The 15074-nt window shown below is 37.7% G+C and overlaps 1 protein-coding gene across 2 annotated transcripts in view; it reads right to left on the bottom strand.

Annotated features, from left to right (window-relative positions):
• Positions 1–2182: 2182 nt before the first annotated feature.
• crppa (CDP-L-ribitol pyrophosphorylase A) overlaps positions 2183–15074 on the bottom strand; it is a 35026-nt gene continuing 22134 nt past the window's right edge. For both annotated transcript variants that reach the window (XM_053687364.1, XM_017490143.3), the window contains one exon: positions 2183–2678. In XM_053687364.1, the coding sequence (XP_053543339.1) occupies positions 2574–2678 (105 nt within the window). In that variant the 3' untranslated portion in view covers positions 2183–2573. The remainder of the gene's footprint in view (positions 2679–15074) is intronic.

Below are 15074 nucleotides of genomic sequence, written 5' to 3'. Positions count from 1 at the left end.
TGTTCTACACTTTCTACTGGTTATGTGATATGAATGCATGTTACTGTATATGAATGAAAATTATAGACTCATTATTATTGAACTGTATTTGAATACTAAATATTTTCTGCAATATAATATTTAAAGAAAATCGACAGACATAGGATAGTGATTGTGTACAGCACAAGCTAACCTCATGGCCATGTTGATTAGCTTAGAGGTTTTCAACCCCTAGCATATTCTGACTGTGTATTGACATATATATTTAATTTTACCCATCAATGTCTAATGTAAAATTGAAGTTTTTGTAGCCAGGGATGAACAGTAAAACTCATTTTATTGTTAAAAACAATCAACTCAACTTGATTGTTGGACACAAATGCAAACCTTGCACTAATAATGACATGAGTTACTGAGACAAAAAAAATATTTAAAGTATACAGTACTGTGCAAAAGTCTTCGGCACATGCAAAGAAATGATGTAGAGCAAACATACCTTCAAAAATAATGAAAATAAATGTTTCTCCATTTAAAAAATACTATAAAGAGCAGTAAACAGTAATAAATGAAACAAAGGCAATATTTGGTGTGATGACCCTTTGCTTTAAAAAAAAAAAAAAAAAAAAAATAGTCTCAGGTTCAATATGTGCAGTTTTATAAGGAAATGAGCTGTAAGTTTTATTGAGCATCTTGCAGAACCAGCCACGGTTCTTCTGGAGACTTTGACTTTATTTCTGCAGCAAAATCCAGCAGCCTTCATTATGTTTTCTGTCTGAAAAGTGTCTCTTACCACTTAATATGCTGCTTTCTTTACTGACATACTAACATTTTTTCTGCAACATTAATTTTTTTTGCTAGAAAACTAATGTTTGGGTGTAAAGTCATAAAATAAAAATCTATCACAAAGTTTGTACAAAAAAAAAAAATAGGGTGCCTAAGACTTTTGCACAGTACTGCATTCTGAAATATTTAATTAAAAAAATACCATATTTACATATTTCAAATATTTTTAGAAACAATCCCATTGACCCTCTGTAATTATGCCATGGACCACAAGGGGACTCCTGTTTGAGAAACACTGGGTTAGTTAGCAAAAAGTCAATGTTATGCACAACCTGATTTTACAAAGAATGTTAAAGTACACTATGTAATACATATGTTGATTCATTAGTTTGTGATTTTTGCATCCATTTATTTACATCATCATCCCTGCTGCATGTTCTGAAAAATTTAAATCATATCATCTTAGGGAGTTTCTCTTCGCCACTGGCTTACTCAATTAGGATTAATCCACACATTTCAAACCTGTATCCCGTGTTTATATGTCTCTGTAATGCTGCTTTGACACAATGTCCATTGTAAAAAGTGCTATACAAATTATATACATTGAATTGAATGTATATACATTGAATACGCTATACATTGAATTGAATTATTCTGTGTAAACATGTAATGCAGTGAACGTAAGAATACCTAGTGAATAACTACTTAAGTAACTTTCTACTTCTTATCCAAGTAGTAACAGTACTTTTAACTGAGTAAGGAGTTTAGCATATTTATTATTCTTTACTATCATGCAAGTAGTTCTGGCCTTAAAAAAAAATGAAGCTGTTAAATTTAAGGAAGACAAATTGTCTGCTACGACGACAAGTTAATCTGATGTCCATTAATCAAGATGTGTGCTGTAAAATGGCAAACCTGTGCCTGGGGGCCTAATTATCCTGTACCTGCCATCAGTGTAATAGCAGGCAGTTAGATGTGACTGTTAAAAGTTCATTTGAAACAAGAAGCACTGGCCACATTACTTCTGCACTGAAGTGACGCCATCAATAAACTCCTCTGCTAATCATGGCAGCGTATTAATCTAGCTGGATGCAGACCAAAATGCACCTGGTGCTGTTTTTGACTTGAACACAAAAGCTAGTGGCAACCTTACACTCACCCCTCTGACTTTTCTGTCACTGTTGTTGGGTTGTCTAGGTTGCCTGGGGAAACAACATCGCTGATCATAACTCGATCCGATACACCTACACTGTTCTGTTCAGGAGGAAAATACAAGTTTGTGTCACGAATATTACACAAGCATGTGAAAGTGCAATTTAGCCGGGATCAGCCATAGAGCACGTAAAGCTAAACAATGCGTTAATGTGATTCATTAGTTAAACTCTAGCCGAAACATCAAGAGTCAAGAAAAGACAAAAAGTAGTTTAAAAATATAGAAAAGTTTTTTTATTAAACAGCTTACACATCAGGGTTTTATAATGTGTCATTTTTTAAAAATAATGTACAGTGGATTAAGTCCATGGCTGAGGTGGTGCTGTGTGTGGGCCATTAAAAAAAAAAAAAGAATCTTTTTATGGGGACCAAATGTATACGTGACAGGTTTGCCATTGTGGAGATATTTAGCTGGTGCCAATGGTTTCCTTTGGGTTACTGAGGTTAAGGTGGGGGTTGTGTGTACTGTAGGTGTAGGCATAGCATTGTTTCATTGTTTAGCTTCAATAACACGTATGTCACTGGAAAACCCCACAAAGAGAATGCATGTGTGTGTGTGTGTGGGGGGGGGGGGGGGGGGGGGGGTTGACCCTGGTGTCTCAGGCTTGTAGCATCTGTCCAGTAAGAACTGGGTTTCTGTCTCTCACAAGAGATTCTGTGATTTCTGATAGTCTTGCTACAGACCTCTCCCAGAGCTCAGGGACCTGAAGGAATACATACATACATACACACACACACACACACACACACACACACACACACACACACACACACACACACACACACACACACTTATTACAAAAGGTTACACAGGTGTCATAACTAACAGCCCTTCAGCAAAAAATAAATGGGGTGTAAACAGAGAGTTCCGTTCAGGACAAGAAAGTCACGAATATAAAAGACACAAAAACCCAGCAACAAAACAGAAAAACTGCATGGATAACCAAAGAGTCCTGCACAAAGCCTGAATGAGTCAGTGGACCCACCCCATTACTGTAAGAAAGCAGTTAAAATGATGGGGAATGTACTTTATTACATAATCTGGGCAGGTTCATTACTGTAACACACATGTTTAATATTTAGTTTAACCAGTGCCTTCATCTAGAAGATGTCTGATGCGATAGCTCCTCGGAATTCTTAACAATTTACAGCCCGTGATATTAGGCAGCAAAGAAGAAACCACACATCAAAGACACCAAAAGAGCTTTTATTCTTTAAGTCAGTCAAGCTCCTCCTCTGATGGTCTCTTAGTGTTTGCGTTTATCTTTTGTCTTAGTCTTATTTCATGTGACATGTGTGTTTTTAATGAGCGCTCCTTTGCTTTTACTTGCTCTGCCCCAGCTGCTAATTGGCATGTAACAACTAATGTCAATCCGGCTCCTAATTTGTCACCTGAATTGCTTTACTGTGTGGAAATGAAATCAAAACGAAAATGCAGAAATCAAATGGAACTTCCATTTGGATACAATATTGGGTTTTCCACATAATATACTTTCTCTATTCGGTTGAACTCAAAGGGAAAGTCACTTTCACTCAGGAATAAACTAGATCACCCTGCCGTAGTTTATTTTTAATGAATTCCAATTGTGTGACGTCTCATGTGTCTCAAGCTGGAAATCCCACTTCTGACACTAATGTTTCGATTTCAAAGAACGCCGAAGCATTGATTCCAAACAGCACGTAGTAACTCTAATGTTTGCATATAGCAAATAGCTCCATTTCTGACATGATTTACACATTTAACGCATAACATATTGTTTGCCAAACGTATTGCCAATCTGCTATGGCAGGGGCCTAAAATTTTATCCATAGATCAGGGTTGGATTAATCATAAATGTATTAACTATTCCACCGGACAAGTGAAGGCTCTAATGTGCTGCCGTCTCATGTTTTGGTTTCCCAGAATCCCGATTCACTAGCCTAACAACGGTAGCACAGGCAACTGCTTAAATTTAAGAGTACACGGGAAGCCCAGCTCCCCTAAAATTTCATTAAAAAGCACCAATGAAATGACTGGCAAAGTGTCTATAATATTCATCGATCTTGGTGGAATTCAATATTTTAGCAAATCAAATGATCAAATGTCGCACTGCAATATTGCGTGGTGCAATCATTTAACTCAAACTTTTTTAGACAGACACAGTGTTTACAAACACTCAGTGAAGCCTGTGCTTCAATTAGTGTCTGTTAGGTGTTTGTGTACTCACTGTTTAAATGGAACGAAAGATTAACGCTCATTGTACACGCAATTTTGAGTCCCACTAGCTAGTTACTTTCTTCTTTCACTTTCTTCTTTAGCTAGCAGCTTAGCTGCTTTTCGGCACAAAATGGCAGACACTGCTAATCTCAAAGTCTAAGTAACTGCTAAGTCTTTTGATGCTTATAAGGAGAGACTGAAAGTTAAACAAGAGAACGGTACAATGGCCATGATTCAAAATATAGGGAGGAAAAAAAAGTCCCTTTTAGCTGTCTTGTTACAGTAAAATTGATTGGCTGTGTTTATTATTAGTCTTAGATTTTGTGGCTTGTCGACCATACAAGTCCCTGTGAATTACTGTAGAATTAATAATATGTTAGAATGAGCACATTAACCGCCAGTCGCACTGTAGATAACGTAATGTAATAAAGCATGGCGAGCTAGTTAGCTATTTAAATGCATTACTGCAGCCTCAAACGAGTATTAAATCCCTGTGTGGGTGTTGACTCATTAGCTATAGTTATTATCCTTTTCTAATAAATAGTTTAAGGTAGCACATCATGTTTGAAGCCTTGGCAAAAATTCAGCAAGCAAAATTCTGCCTAGAATAATTTTTCTTAATATGCTTAACTGCAAGGTTTCTGCTTGTTGTGCTAGCTGGAGAGTTATACAACTTTATTGTGTTTCCACGCAAAAATTGTATTCCTGCCATTTTGTAAAAGTCATAATCATCCCTGCAGTCTAAACCGATTAGCTCAATTCAATTCAGTTTTATTTGTATAGCACTTTTAACAATGGACATTAAGCAGCTTTACAGAAATAGATCAATTTCAGACCTAAATTTTAAATTGATAAATTTATCCCTAACGAGCAAGCCAGAGGCAACAGTGGCAAGGAAAAACTCCCTGAGATGATATGAGGAAGAAACCTTGAGAGGAACCAGACTCGAAAGGGAACCCATCCTCATCTGGGTGACACCGGATAGTGTAATTATAAATAATTCCCTTGTATAACTGTGTGCTACATGATAAAACAAAAAGTGCGACTGTGTAATCAGGAAATTCGCCACAGTTTCAACATGAATTCATGAAGTGTCCAGCGATATTGTTAGTAAGAGCTAATGTGATGTGTGTAGTTCAGAAGGTAGTTCATACGATTCAGAATGAGTTACAGCATCAAGGTATGTCACACTACAGTGAAATTAATTTTGTTTAAACATAACAAATAACAACTTATTTATTTAATCAAAAGCAAATAGTGAGTCTCTCTCTCTCTCTCTCTCTCTCTCTCTCTCTCTCTCTCTCTCTCTATGAAATCTGAGAAGAAGAAAACATTGTTGACCACTGGTCTACTCGGCCTACTTGTCTGTCAGCAACTATGAATAAAAAAACTGATAACCCAGACATGTATTCTCCTTGTCCTGTACTGGGCTGCTGATTTTGTCCTCCCGGACAGATAGAAGCCACACTGAATCACTTGAAGATTAAGACTGATTGATTAAACAAAAGAAAACCTGCAGTCACACCATCCCTTTGCAAATAAGATAGGACACCATTTCATTGGGCTATTACTAGGATCGTGACGGTGGTCATGACAACCGCAACACCGCGGTGGTAGTTTGCCACTGTGGTGGCGTCACATCACACACCACGTTAATGTTTGTGCTTGAGTGGATGCTATGGCAAGTACAAAGTACAACGGTTTGTATAGTGTAATAATAATAATAATAATAATAATAATAATAATAATAATAATAGCTATATTCATTTGTATTTATTTTTGTTCATTAACCATCATGGTGGTAAAAATCTAGCTACTACCCATACATTGTAGTTTTGAAGTTGTTCAGTCACTCACAACCACATATAGTTATGGGTTTTGATCTCCGTTGTCTCTAAAACAAACAATGGGAACTAAGTGAATAGCAAATGCACCTACAGCAGATTCTCTTCATGACCTAAAATCCATGCCTCATGACAGAGACTTTCCACAAGAGTGTCTGTTTGTGAGCTTGCAGATGATTCACTACTCACTTATTGATTAAAGTATTGCTTTCTCTAAGAACATCAAATTATGATCTGAAATCATAAACCTAATCCCAGCATTTCTCATGCAATGCAACACTGTTTAAATTTTACTTTTGGCACTGATATAAAAATAATTGTCCAAAAGGTTTCCTGTTTTTCCTTACAAATGTAACAGTCACTATATTTTTACTTGTTTTTTTTTTTAAAGCATTGGCTAAGAAGCCACCACATCTGTGTGCAGTCAACAGAAAATCTCAATACACTATAAGCCATCTTACCTCAAAACTCTTTACCCAGTCTCTATATCTGACAGCTATAACTGCTTGAAATTTTCAACTCAAGACATGTCCACGCATCAAACATATATGGAGGAAAATCTGATTTACAGAACTGTTTTAATAGGGCATTGCAAATTTCTGTCATATTTGCATGGGCAATGCTTTCCGCCCACTCGCAACTGTTTTTCAGTCCTGTCTATAATGTTGCAAAAATTAACCGCAGCTAAACACAAAACTGTTCATGTGGTTGGTTTAGTTATTGGATTGGCATCAACACTGGCAAAATGAAAATTAAAAAAAAAAAAAAAAAAGAAACTAAGTCAAGTCATGAAAGCCAGCAAAAGATCACCAAGGAGGATCAAAGATTCCACGCCTGCATAAGATCCTATATTGAACGGTTTCCACTGAGGAATATTGATGGTGGAATATGAATCATATATCATGAGAAAAGGTCAGAGTAAGTAAAAATTTCCTGGTTCCCATTCAAAGTTGGCTTTTTGAATGACTTTACCTTATTGCCTTAGTTTTCCAGTGAATATATTAAGGATGGGTTCAATGGTAGGCCCATGACAATTTATTAATTATATGTAAACAAAAAGTAATAGTTTGACCTTTAAAATGCCCGGTTCCTTTAACAATATTGCTGTAATTCTGCTGTAAACTAACCAAGCCATCACAGCAAAAAGTAAAATATAAAAATGCTCTTGAGAACAAGCCAGAACATCTTAAAGTAAAGTATTTCTGTCCTGCCAATATTTTATGTTTATCTGCCTCCAATTTAAAGGTGTACTTTTTCACAATGATCAAATGGTCTCATGTCATTCTGTTAAGTAACAGAAATTGGATTTCTACACTGGTTCTCTCATAAAGCCTTACTACATTATAAAAGAAAACGCAAAGCCCACAGGAGTCAGAGAAATGTGCTAGTGGAGAAAAACACTCCAATCTGAAATGACCCAGCACTGAGAATTCAGTGCCCCATAAATCAGTCAGAGTTGGAAAAGAAGTGATGTGTGAAGCACCCAATACTCTCATGCTTCACTACGTTTCCACTGTGAATTGACAGCCGTCCAGAGGAAGCGGCAGAAACCCGGCTAATGAGCTCCACTCTGTCTATTGTTATGGCTCACACTTAAAGAAAAGAGGGAATGCAATATGTATAATCTTAATTCCTCTTAAAATCTCCAACTAGCAGATGTAATAACTTGTCACTTGTAATGAGAGAACTTTCCACTGATACCTGGTGTCCTTTCCAGCTTTTTATAAAATGGATAAAACATTCACTGGTGCTCCATGCAGCACCAAGCTGGGGCACATGTCCTCTTATATTGCAGGTTGATTCAGCTGGGAATTCAGACTCATAACTTTAGTAAGTGAACAGTACAAATTCCTGCAGGAAACAAGATTAAATCTAAATAATGCTTAATATCATTATATTAGCAAAACTTGATGGTGCACTGGTCAATATTTTCATTGCTCTAACATGTTTGGGGAACATGATCAAATCTAATTGTTGAAAAAATGTAAATCAAAGTAAATCTGTTGATTGGCTGTGTTCTTGCTTTGCACATTACAGAAATTACTCCATTTTTAAATAACTAAAAGGAATAAGCATGAATAAGTCTGGGAGCTGCTTTATCAAGATGTAGAAACTTGCTGTTAGTAAAGAGGATAAATTTGGCCACCATAGATTCTGGGAGGCAAAACTTTGTGTTTAAAAAAAAAGAGGGGGGGTCTTCATGTGAGATCTGCTAAAGTTAACTATGAATAATGTTCATTCATTCAGTCGGTCATTCATTCATCTATCTTCAGCAACTGCTTTATCATGGATAGGGATGTTTAGTTAACACACCTATTCGATGTTGCATGGTGGTCTGGGGCAGTGCCCTTGGACTGGAAAGATAACATGGTGGTCACTATTTTTAAAAATGGGGACCAGAGGGTTTGTTCCAATTATAGGGGAATCACACTCTTCAACCTCTCAGGAAAAGTCTATGCCAGAATTATGGAGTGGAGACTCCATTCAGTAGCTGAACATAGGATTCAGGAACAATGCAGGTTCTGCCAAGGGTGTGGAACATTGGACCTGCTGTTTACTTTTGCACAGCTTTGTGAGAGGTCAGGGGAGAATGCTAATTAAGTCTTTATGTGTCCGAGTCAATGGTTCTCTCCCCAAAAAGAGAAAGAAGCTCCCTTCAGGTGAAGGGTGTGACATTGCCTCAGCCAAAGGAGTTGACGTATCATGGGAACTTATTTACAGGTGATTGAAAGAGAAGGAGATTGTGATATTGACCAGTGGATCGGGTCAGTGGCAACAGAGTTACTGCTGTAGCAGGAGCTCAGTTTGCAGACAAAGCTCTCGGTTTGCCAGTCAATCTACATCCCCAAGCTCACCTATGGTTACGAGCTATGGGTAATGACAAAAAGAATCATGTCATTAATACAGGCATCAGAAAAGAGTTTCTTCCCCAAGGTTTAACGTTGAGGATTTTGACAATCAGGGAGGGCTTCAGAATAGAGCCACTTCTCTTCCAAATTGAAAGGAGTGAGTTGAGGTGGTTTGGGCAAATAAGGCAGTGGTCACTAAGCCTCTTCCCTAGGATGTACCATCCTGCAGGTTTCATCTACGACCAAAATCTAGCACACCTGTTTTAGTTGATCAAGAACTTTTTAAGGCAATGATTAGATGGGCATGATTATGGTTAGAGCTAAAGTCTTCAGGAAGGTAGATCTCCAAGAACAGGGTTGCTGACCACTGTTATAAGGATACCTCCCAATTTGTCGAACAGAGTCCCCCTTGGCTGACAAAGACCCCCAGGTAGACCCAGAACCCACTGGAGAAATCTCCCTTTTGGCTTAGAAATGTCTGGGGATCCCCAAGAGGAGCTGGAATCTGTAGCTGGGGATAGAGAAGTCTGGACTGAACTTCTCAGCATGTTGGCTCCGCAGAAGAAAAATGAATGAACGTATGATTTAACTACAACTGAATGGAAAAGTTAATTTGCATGTATGTAAATACATGTAAATTTGTTCATATTAACACAGGAATACATAATATATTGCCTTTCCATCAATTTTATATTACTGTTATAGGATTGTGAAAGGGTTAGTGAAAGGACTGATTTTAGATTTGCCACTTGTTTGGTGGACTGTATGTATTTGATCCTTTTCCCAATGTCAGTCTTTTAAAATACATAACTATCAAGTTAAAATTCCAATTGATCTTGGACGTTACTCATGTTTAAAAGAAGGTATTAATAAAGGCAGATTCTGTGAAAAACCAATAATTTCTGATGTCTTGCCTTCAAGTTCAGTTTAAAAAAAATAATAATAATAAAAAAAAAATAATAATAATAAAAAAAAAAAAACACTGGCATTGTTTCAATCAATAACCAAAATGCAGTGGCACACATTTGACTGGTTTTGTTTGAGAAAGGAAAATTCACTGAAGAAAAACGGATGGCCCTTATGACAGCCAGACCACACAGTGAGAAGCCATTGCCTAACTGTCCTTGGAAATTCCAGAGCTGCAATCAACCTTTCCATCAGCAGCAAGCGACCCACCGCTGTCTTGCACCAGTGCACGCTTTGAAAACGGAGCCTCAGCAATTAGGAACTTTACACTGACAATTTGCACCACTCCCTGTCCAGATTCATCGCCTTTGCTAACATCACCTTTAGGTAAAAAATGGGAAAGAAATATAATAGCAAGTGCAGACACCAGTTCTATGGATGAGAAAAAAAGAGAGACTATACTTAATAAGTTGAGCAGTTGTTCTCTGATTCAAATGGCTAAATCACTCACGACTGGATTGCAAGTGTGTTCGAGTGATGTCTCCAAACTACCACAAGAGGGCACTACCTCAAAAGAAGCATTAAAAACAATGGTTTACAGGAAATTGTTATGTAGATTACTATTTCACCATTTGTGCATGTTGAAAATCTTTTTTATGCTGGATTTGTAAACTCAATTCTCATTTCCAGACTTAACGTCTTGCAAAATTCCAGCATTACAAAGTAGAATCTGACCTTCACAGGAATCGGATCAATGTTAGTGAATGAAAATACTATCAATGTTTATGATTGAAATTAAGTAATACCTAGTACAATACAAATTAATTTGTCCAGATTATTACAAATGTGCAAGCATGACCATTCAGATCAGTCAGAAGTAAACAACTGAGAACAGATGGATTCTAAAATCATTTGCAAGTGAAACTTTGCACAAACATCATCATAAAGCCATATACGGCTTTGTCCTTCTCAGCTATGTCATGAGAGCGAAAGCCCAACAACACAATAGACTTAAAAGCAGTCCTGTCTCTGCCTAAGCAGTATTGCGTTTCTTGCTCTGACAGTGCATTTCTTTTAGGGTATTATGATAGCTCTGGGTACAGACTGACCCCCCTTTCCATCTCCAGCCTCCATTCAGTGGACAGTAGCTGGAGGGGAAGACCATGACAGAAATCTCCAGCTCATATACCATCAGCTCTAGAGATTTGATACGGGCCTAAATCCCAGTGTCATCCTCGGTGAAGTGTCCTCTCATGTCAAGATGGCTATTTTCATTATGGATGAGCTCAAATCAGACGTCAGGTGGGTCACGCAGGGTTGGAGCTCGTATTTGATGCGTTGGTGAATAGAACATGACAAAGAATCTTAAATCAAGTTGTTTTGTCAAACGTGGTTTTGATTGATTCCAGCCGCTAGGGACTCACTATATTTTTGTCATAAAACTGAAACTAGAGCCTTTTGCCACAGAACAAAAAAAAAAAAAAAAAAAAAAACAGTGTTGTCATAGTGGTTTTGATTAATTTGACTTCATAAATTATCAGCAAGTTTTTGTTTTTTTTACAGCACCTTCCAAGTTAGAATCTAGCCTCAGGTCAATGCTTAGGCAACATAAAGATTAAATAACTTGTCTTGCTATTCACTTTACTCGCTTTAATTTGTACCTATTTAATTTCCTCCACACAAAACCTTTTTTTTTTTTCCTGTAGAAAGGAAAATGTGTGGACTTACGCCAAATATCTTATGAGGACCCTGTCATGCCTAATCCCACTCACTTCATAGAGAGGGTGCCTGTTTTGTTTGACTGCGCATTTCTCCTTTTGAGTGCTTCTCCTCAATCTCGCCAGCATTTCTATTGAAACTCTGCATTGCACAATGTTGATTTAAGAGTAGCTCAGATAAACTCAGGTTCAAGAAGAAGAAGAAAAAAAAGCGATAAAGCAAGTTTCCGCTTTGAGTTTGAAAAGAACGCAGTTATCTATAGAGTTTTCCCCGTCTAACTAAACACGATTCCACAAAGCTCTGTCTGTGCTGTCTGGGTCTATATCCTCTTCTTTCTTCTAAAGAGCACCTTAATCATAATCGGACACACACACAGCACCGGAGCAAAGAAAATACAGGAAGCTTTGGTTGCATTACGAGTGAATGCATTTCTATTTGAACAAGTGAGTGATTACTGTGTTTGTATGTGGCTTGGCGACAGACACACCTGCAAACAATAATGACTACAATGCTCTCTTACATTCGCAGGTCTGAAGGAACAGAGGAAATATGTGTTATGACATCCCCAAGCCCGCATAGAAACACAAAACTTCCGCAGCTCGGAATCTCAATGGACCACGGGCTATAAATATCACATTAGGGTTCAACAGGGTCACGTATATCATTTCCGTAAGTGACAAAACTTTTCAAGACGTGCTGAAAGACCGTCTTGTATGGTGTTGCAGGGAACAACAAAACAGGAGCTCCCACACCTCAGAAAAGTATACAGTTCATGTTTTTACATGGATGTCAAAACAAGCCTAGAACGCAGACTAAACAACTGCGATTAACAGACAACCAGAGGTCAGAGTGTACGAAAGAGGACGCCCAGTGGGAACCAGTCTCTGTAAAGTGCGAGAGTCAAAACAGAGTAGAAATGATACACATGACCAATATAATACCTAATACAGGGTGAACTAACAGGTCAAGGGCGAATGATGCTAAGAGCCTGTTGAGTAATCTGCTGCAAGATTAGAAGCAGTACAGTAAACTACAAGAATGTATAGAAAAAGCAGTTTAAGTCCACTTGTGGCAAATGAAACTACTAGATGTATGGACTACATGAAACAAACAAACAAAAAATTCTAGATGAACACACACTAGGGCATGCTGTTATGGAAAAATAATCAAGAGTGAGTTGCTCTGATGCAAAGTGGAGTTACTGTTACCACCCTGAAGATTATTTTCCAATAACAGCATGTCCGTAAGTGTTTTATCCAAGTTATATAATATAAATTACAATTTTAAATTAATTAAGGAACCACACGTCAATAATTTTATTAATTTAGAGTTGAATAATAATGTTGTGGATTAAGAAAATTAACAAAACATGTTCATTCCTGTTATAACTTACATTACAGCAGCTATAAACTTTTGTCCCCTCACCAGCCTAATATTTTTTCCTCTTTCTTGAAGTTAAAAAGGCAAAAAAAAAAAAAAATGCAGCTTGTCAAACTATTAACACTTTGCTTTTACAGATTTACCTGTGACTGTTTCAACATGCTGACACTGGAGACTCCTTCCAAAAAAAAAAAAAAAAAAACTCCTTCCTTGTTTCGTTTTTTTTAATCCATCCATCCATTACACAAGTCTCTGTGCAAGTTGTGACTATAGAACTACTGTCTGAGCTGAGCTGAATTAGGCATTTACAATATCCTCATTTGTCCTTACATATACTCATACTCAAACCCACTTGGCTTACAGTTGTAACCAAAGCTATTTAAAACAGGATTTAAATTAAAACAGTATATACTCAAGTAATTGAGGGTTAAGAGCCCTGCTCAAGAACCAGCAGTTGCAGTTTGGTCATGTTCGGATTTAATCTCAACCCAAAGATTTAACCGCTGAGCCATCAATGCTCACTAACTCCTAAGACACATTTGGAAAGACTTTTTCAGAAAGTGTTAATTCATTTTCTATAGCAGCACAGTTGTGATAATAGTGCTGGCTGTAATTCAAATCACAGGATTATATGAATGCTCTGGTTCCAATATGTTATCTTTACTGTAGTAATGGTTAATTCACAGAGACTTCTAAAGTTAAAAAGGTTCATAAGATGCAGATTTTTTAATACATCCATTTTTCATACCACTTATACTACATAGGGTTGTGGGGGAGCCTGTAGTCTATCTCCGGGAACTGCAGGCAAAGGCAGGGAAAGGCAGGGGACACCCTGGATGGGGTGCCAACTCATTGCAGGGCACAATCACACACATTCAAACACTATAGACAATTTCGGAAATACCGATCAGCAAACAGTGCATGTCTTGGGACTGGGGGAGGAAACTGGAAAAACCGGAGGAAACCCCCGAAGCACGGGGAGAACATGCAAGCTCCGTGCACACAAGGCAGAGGCAGGAGTCAAAACCCCAACCACTAACCACTAAGCCACCCCAACTTTGGGGTAGCAATGCTGCTTCATCTGTAATGTCCCAATCTGACTCAAGAAATCTCCCTGCTCTTTCCTGACAGTTTGTCAGTTGTGTGTCAGTGTCGAGTAAAAGCAAAACCCTTTCTGAAGATCCAAAAGCACGTCTTGCATTAAAATGCTGAACCTCTTAATTCATTTCTGACAAAGAAATGGACACGCAAAGCATCAGACTGGGTGGTCGCCACAAATTTAAACCAAGTGTTCCCTGAGCGTAGCCTTATGGATCAAACACATCGCAATCAGTTCTTTTACCGATTTACTGTTTACAAACCAATTCGGAAGACCCGGTAAGGACCTGTCTTCCATAATAACATAGCGTTTGTTTGTCAGAATATTGTCTCACGTTGAGTCTCAGCACAAGTATTCGTGAAAGTTGCTTGATGAGCATCAATGGTTTTTGTGTAATCTGTCAAATCAAAGCTGGGTAAACAGCAGCTCAGTGAGTAACATTTTTCCCCGCAGACTCACATTTGCACATGCCAGTGCACATCTGGTGCTCTGCAGGCATAAAAAAGATCACGCGCGATATGCAGCACGAGTTGCCATGGATTTCTGTGACCTCCTGTGGCTTTTTTTCCTTTAACACCAGGTTAACACATCAGGGAACGGGAGGCCGATTCTGAGACTGTCAGCATGGATACATCAGCCTCAAACAGGGAAAACAAGGAGGTTTATCTAGCTTTTCCAACTGATGGAAAACAAATGTGCAACAAGGAGGCCCAAATACAAAAGCAACAATATTTTTGGGAATAGAGGATGGCCATTGGGATAGAAACCAAATACCAGAGAAATCTGAAAATTAGAGGCAATGCTTCATCTGAAGCTATACACAGAACACCACAAATTAGCATGTTGTATCCTTTTGTTAGTTTTTAAACGAGCCATTCTTTATAGTTTAAGATAATTTAACTTGTTGCACAACATTTTTTTTTTCTTTTGCTGTACTATTTTTGCTGTACTTATTTAAACCCAAAGCTCATTGGTGGGTCTAGAATAGTAAACACTACTATTCATTTACTATTTATTTCACTGTAATTACAAAATAATATTTGATTACATTAATAACTAAACATTGGGGCTTTCAAAAAATATGTTGGAAAGCTTTTGAGTATTAA

Source organism: Ictalurus punctatus, chromosome 17 (genome assembly GCF_001660625.3).
Source record: "Ictalurus punctatus breed USDA103 chromosome 17, Coco_2.0, whole genome shotgun sequence".
In the NCBI taxonomy this organism is placed as follows: Eukaryota; Metazoa; Chordata; class Actinopteri; order Siluriformes; family Ictaluridae; genus Ictalurus; species Ictalurus punctatus.
Note: the sequence above shows the minus strand (reverse complement) of the source record. Positions and strands in the feature narration are given on the sequence as shown.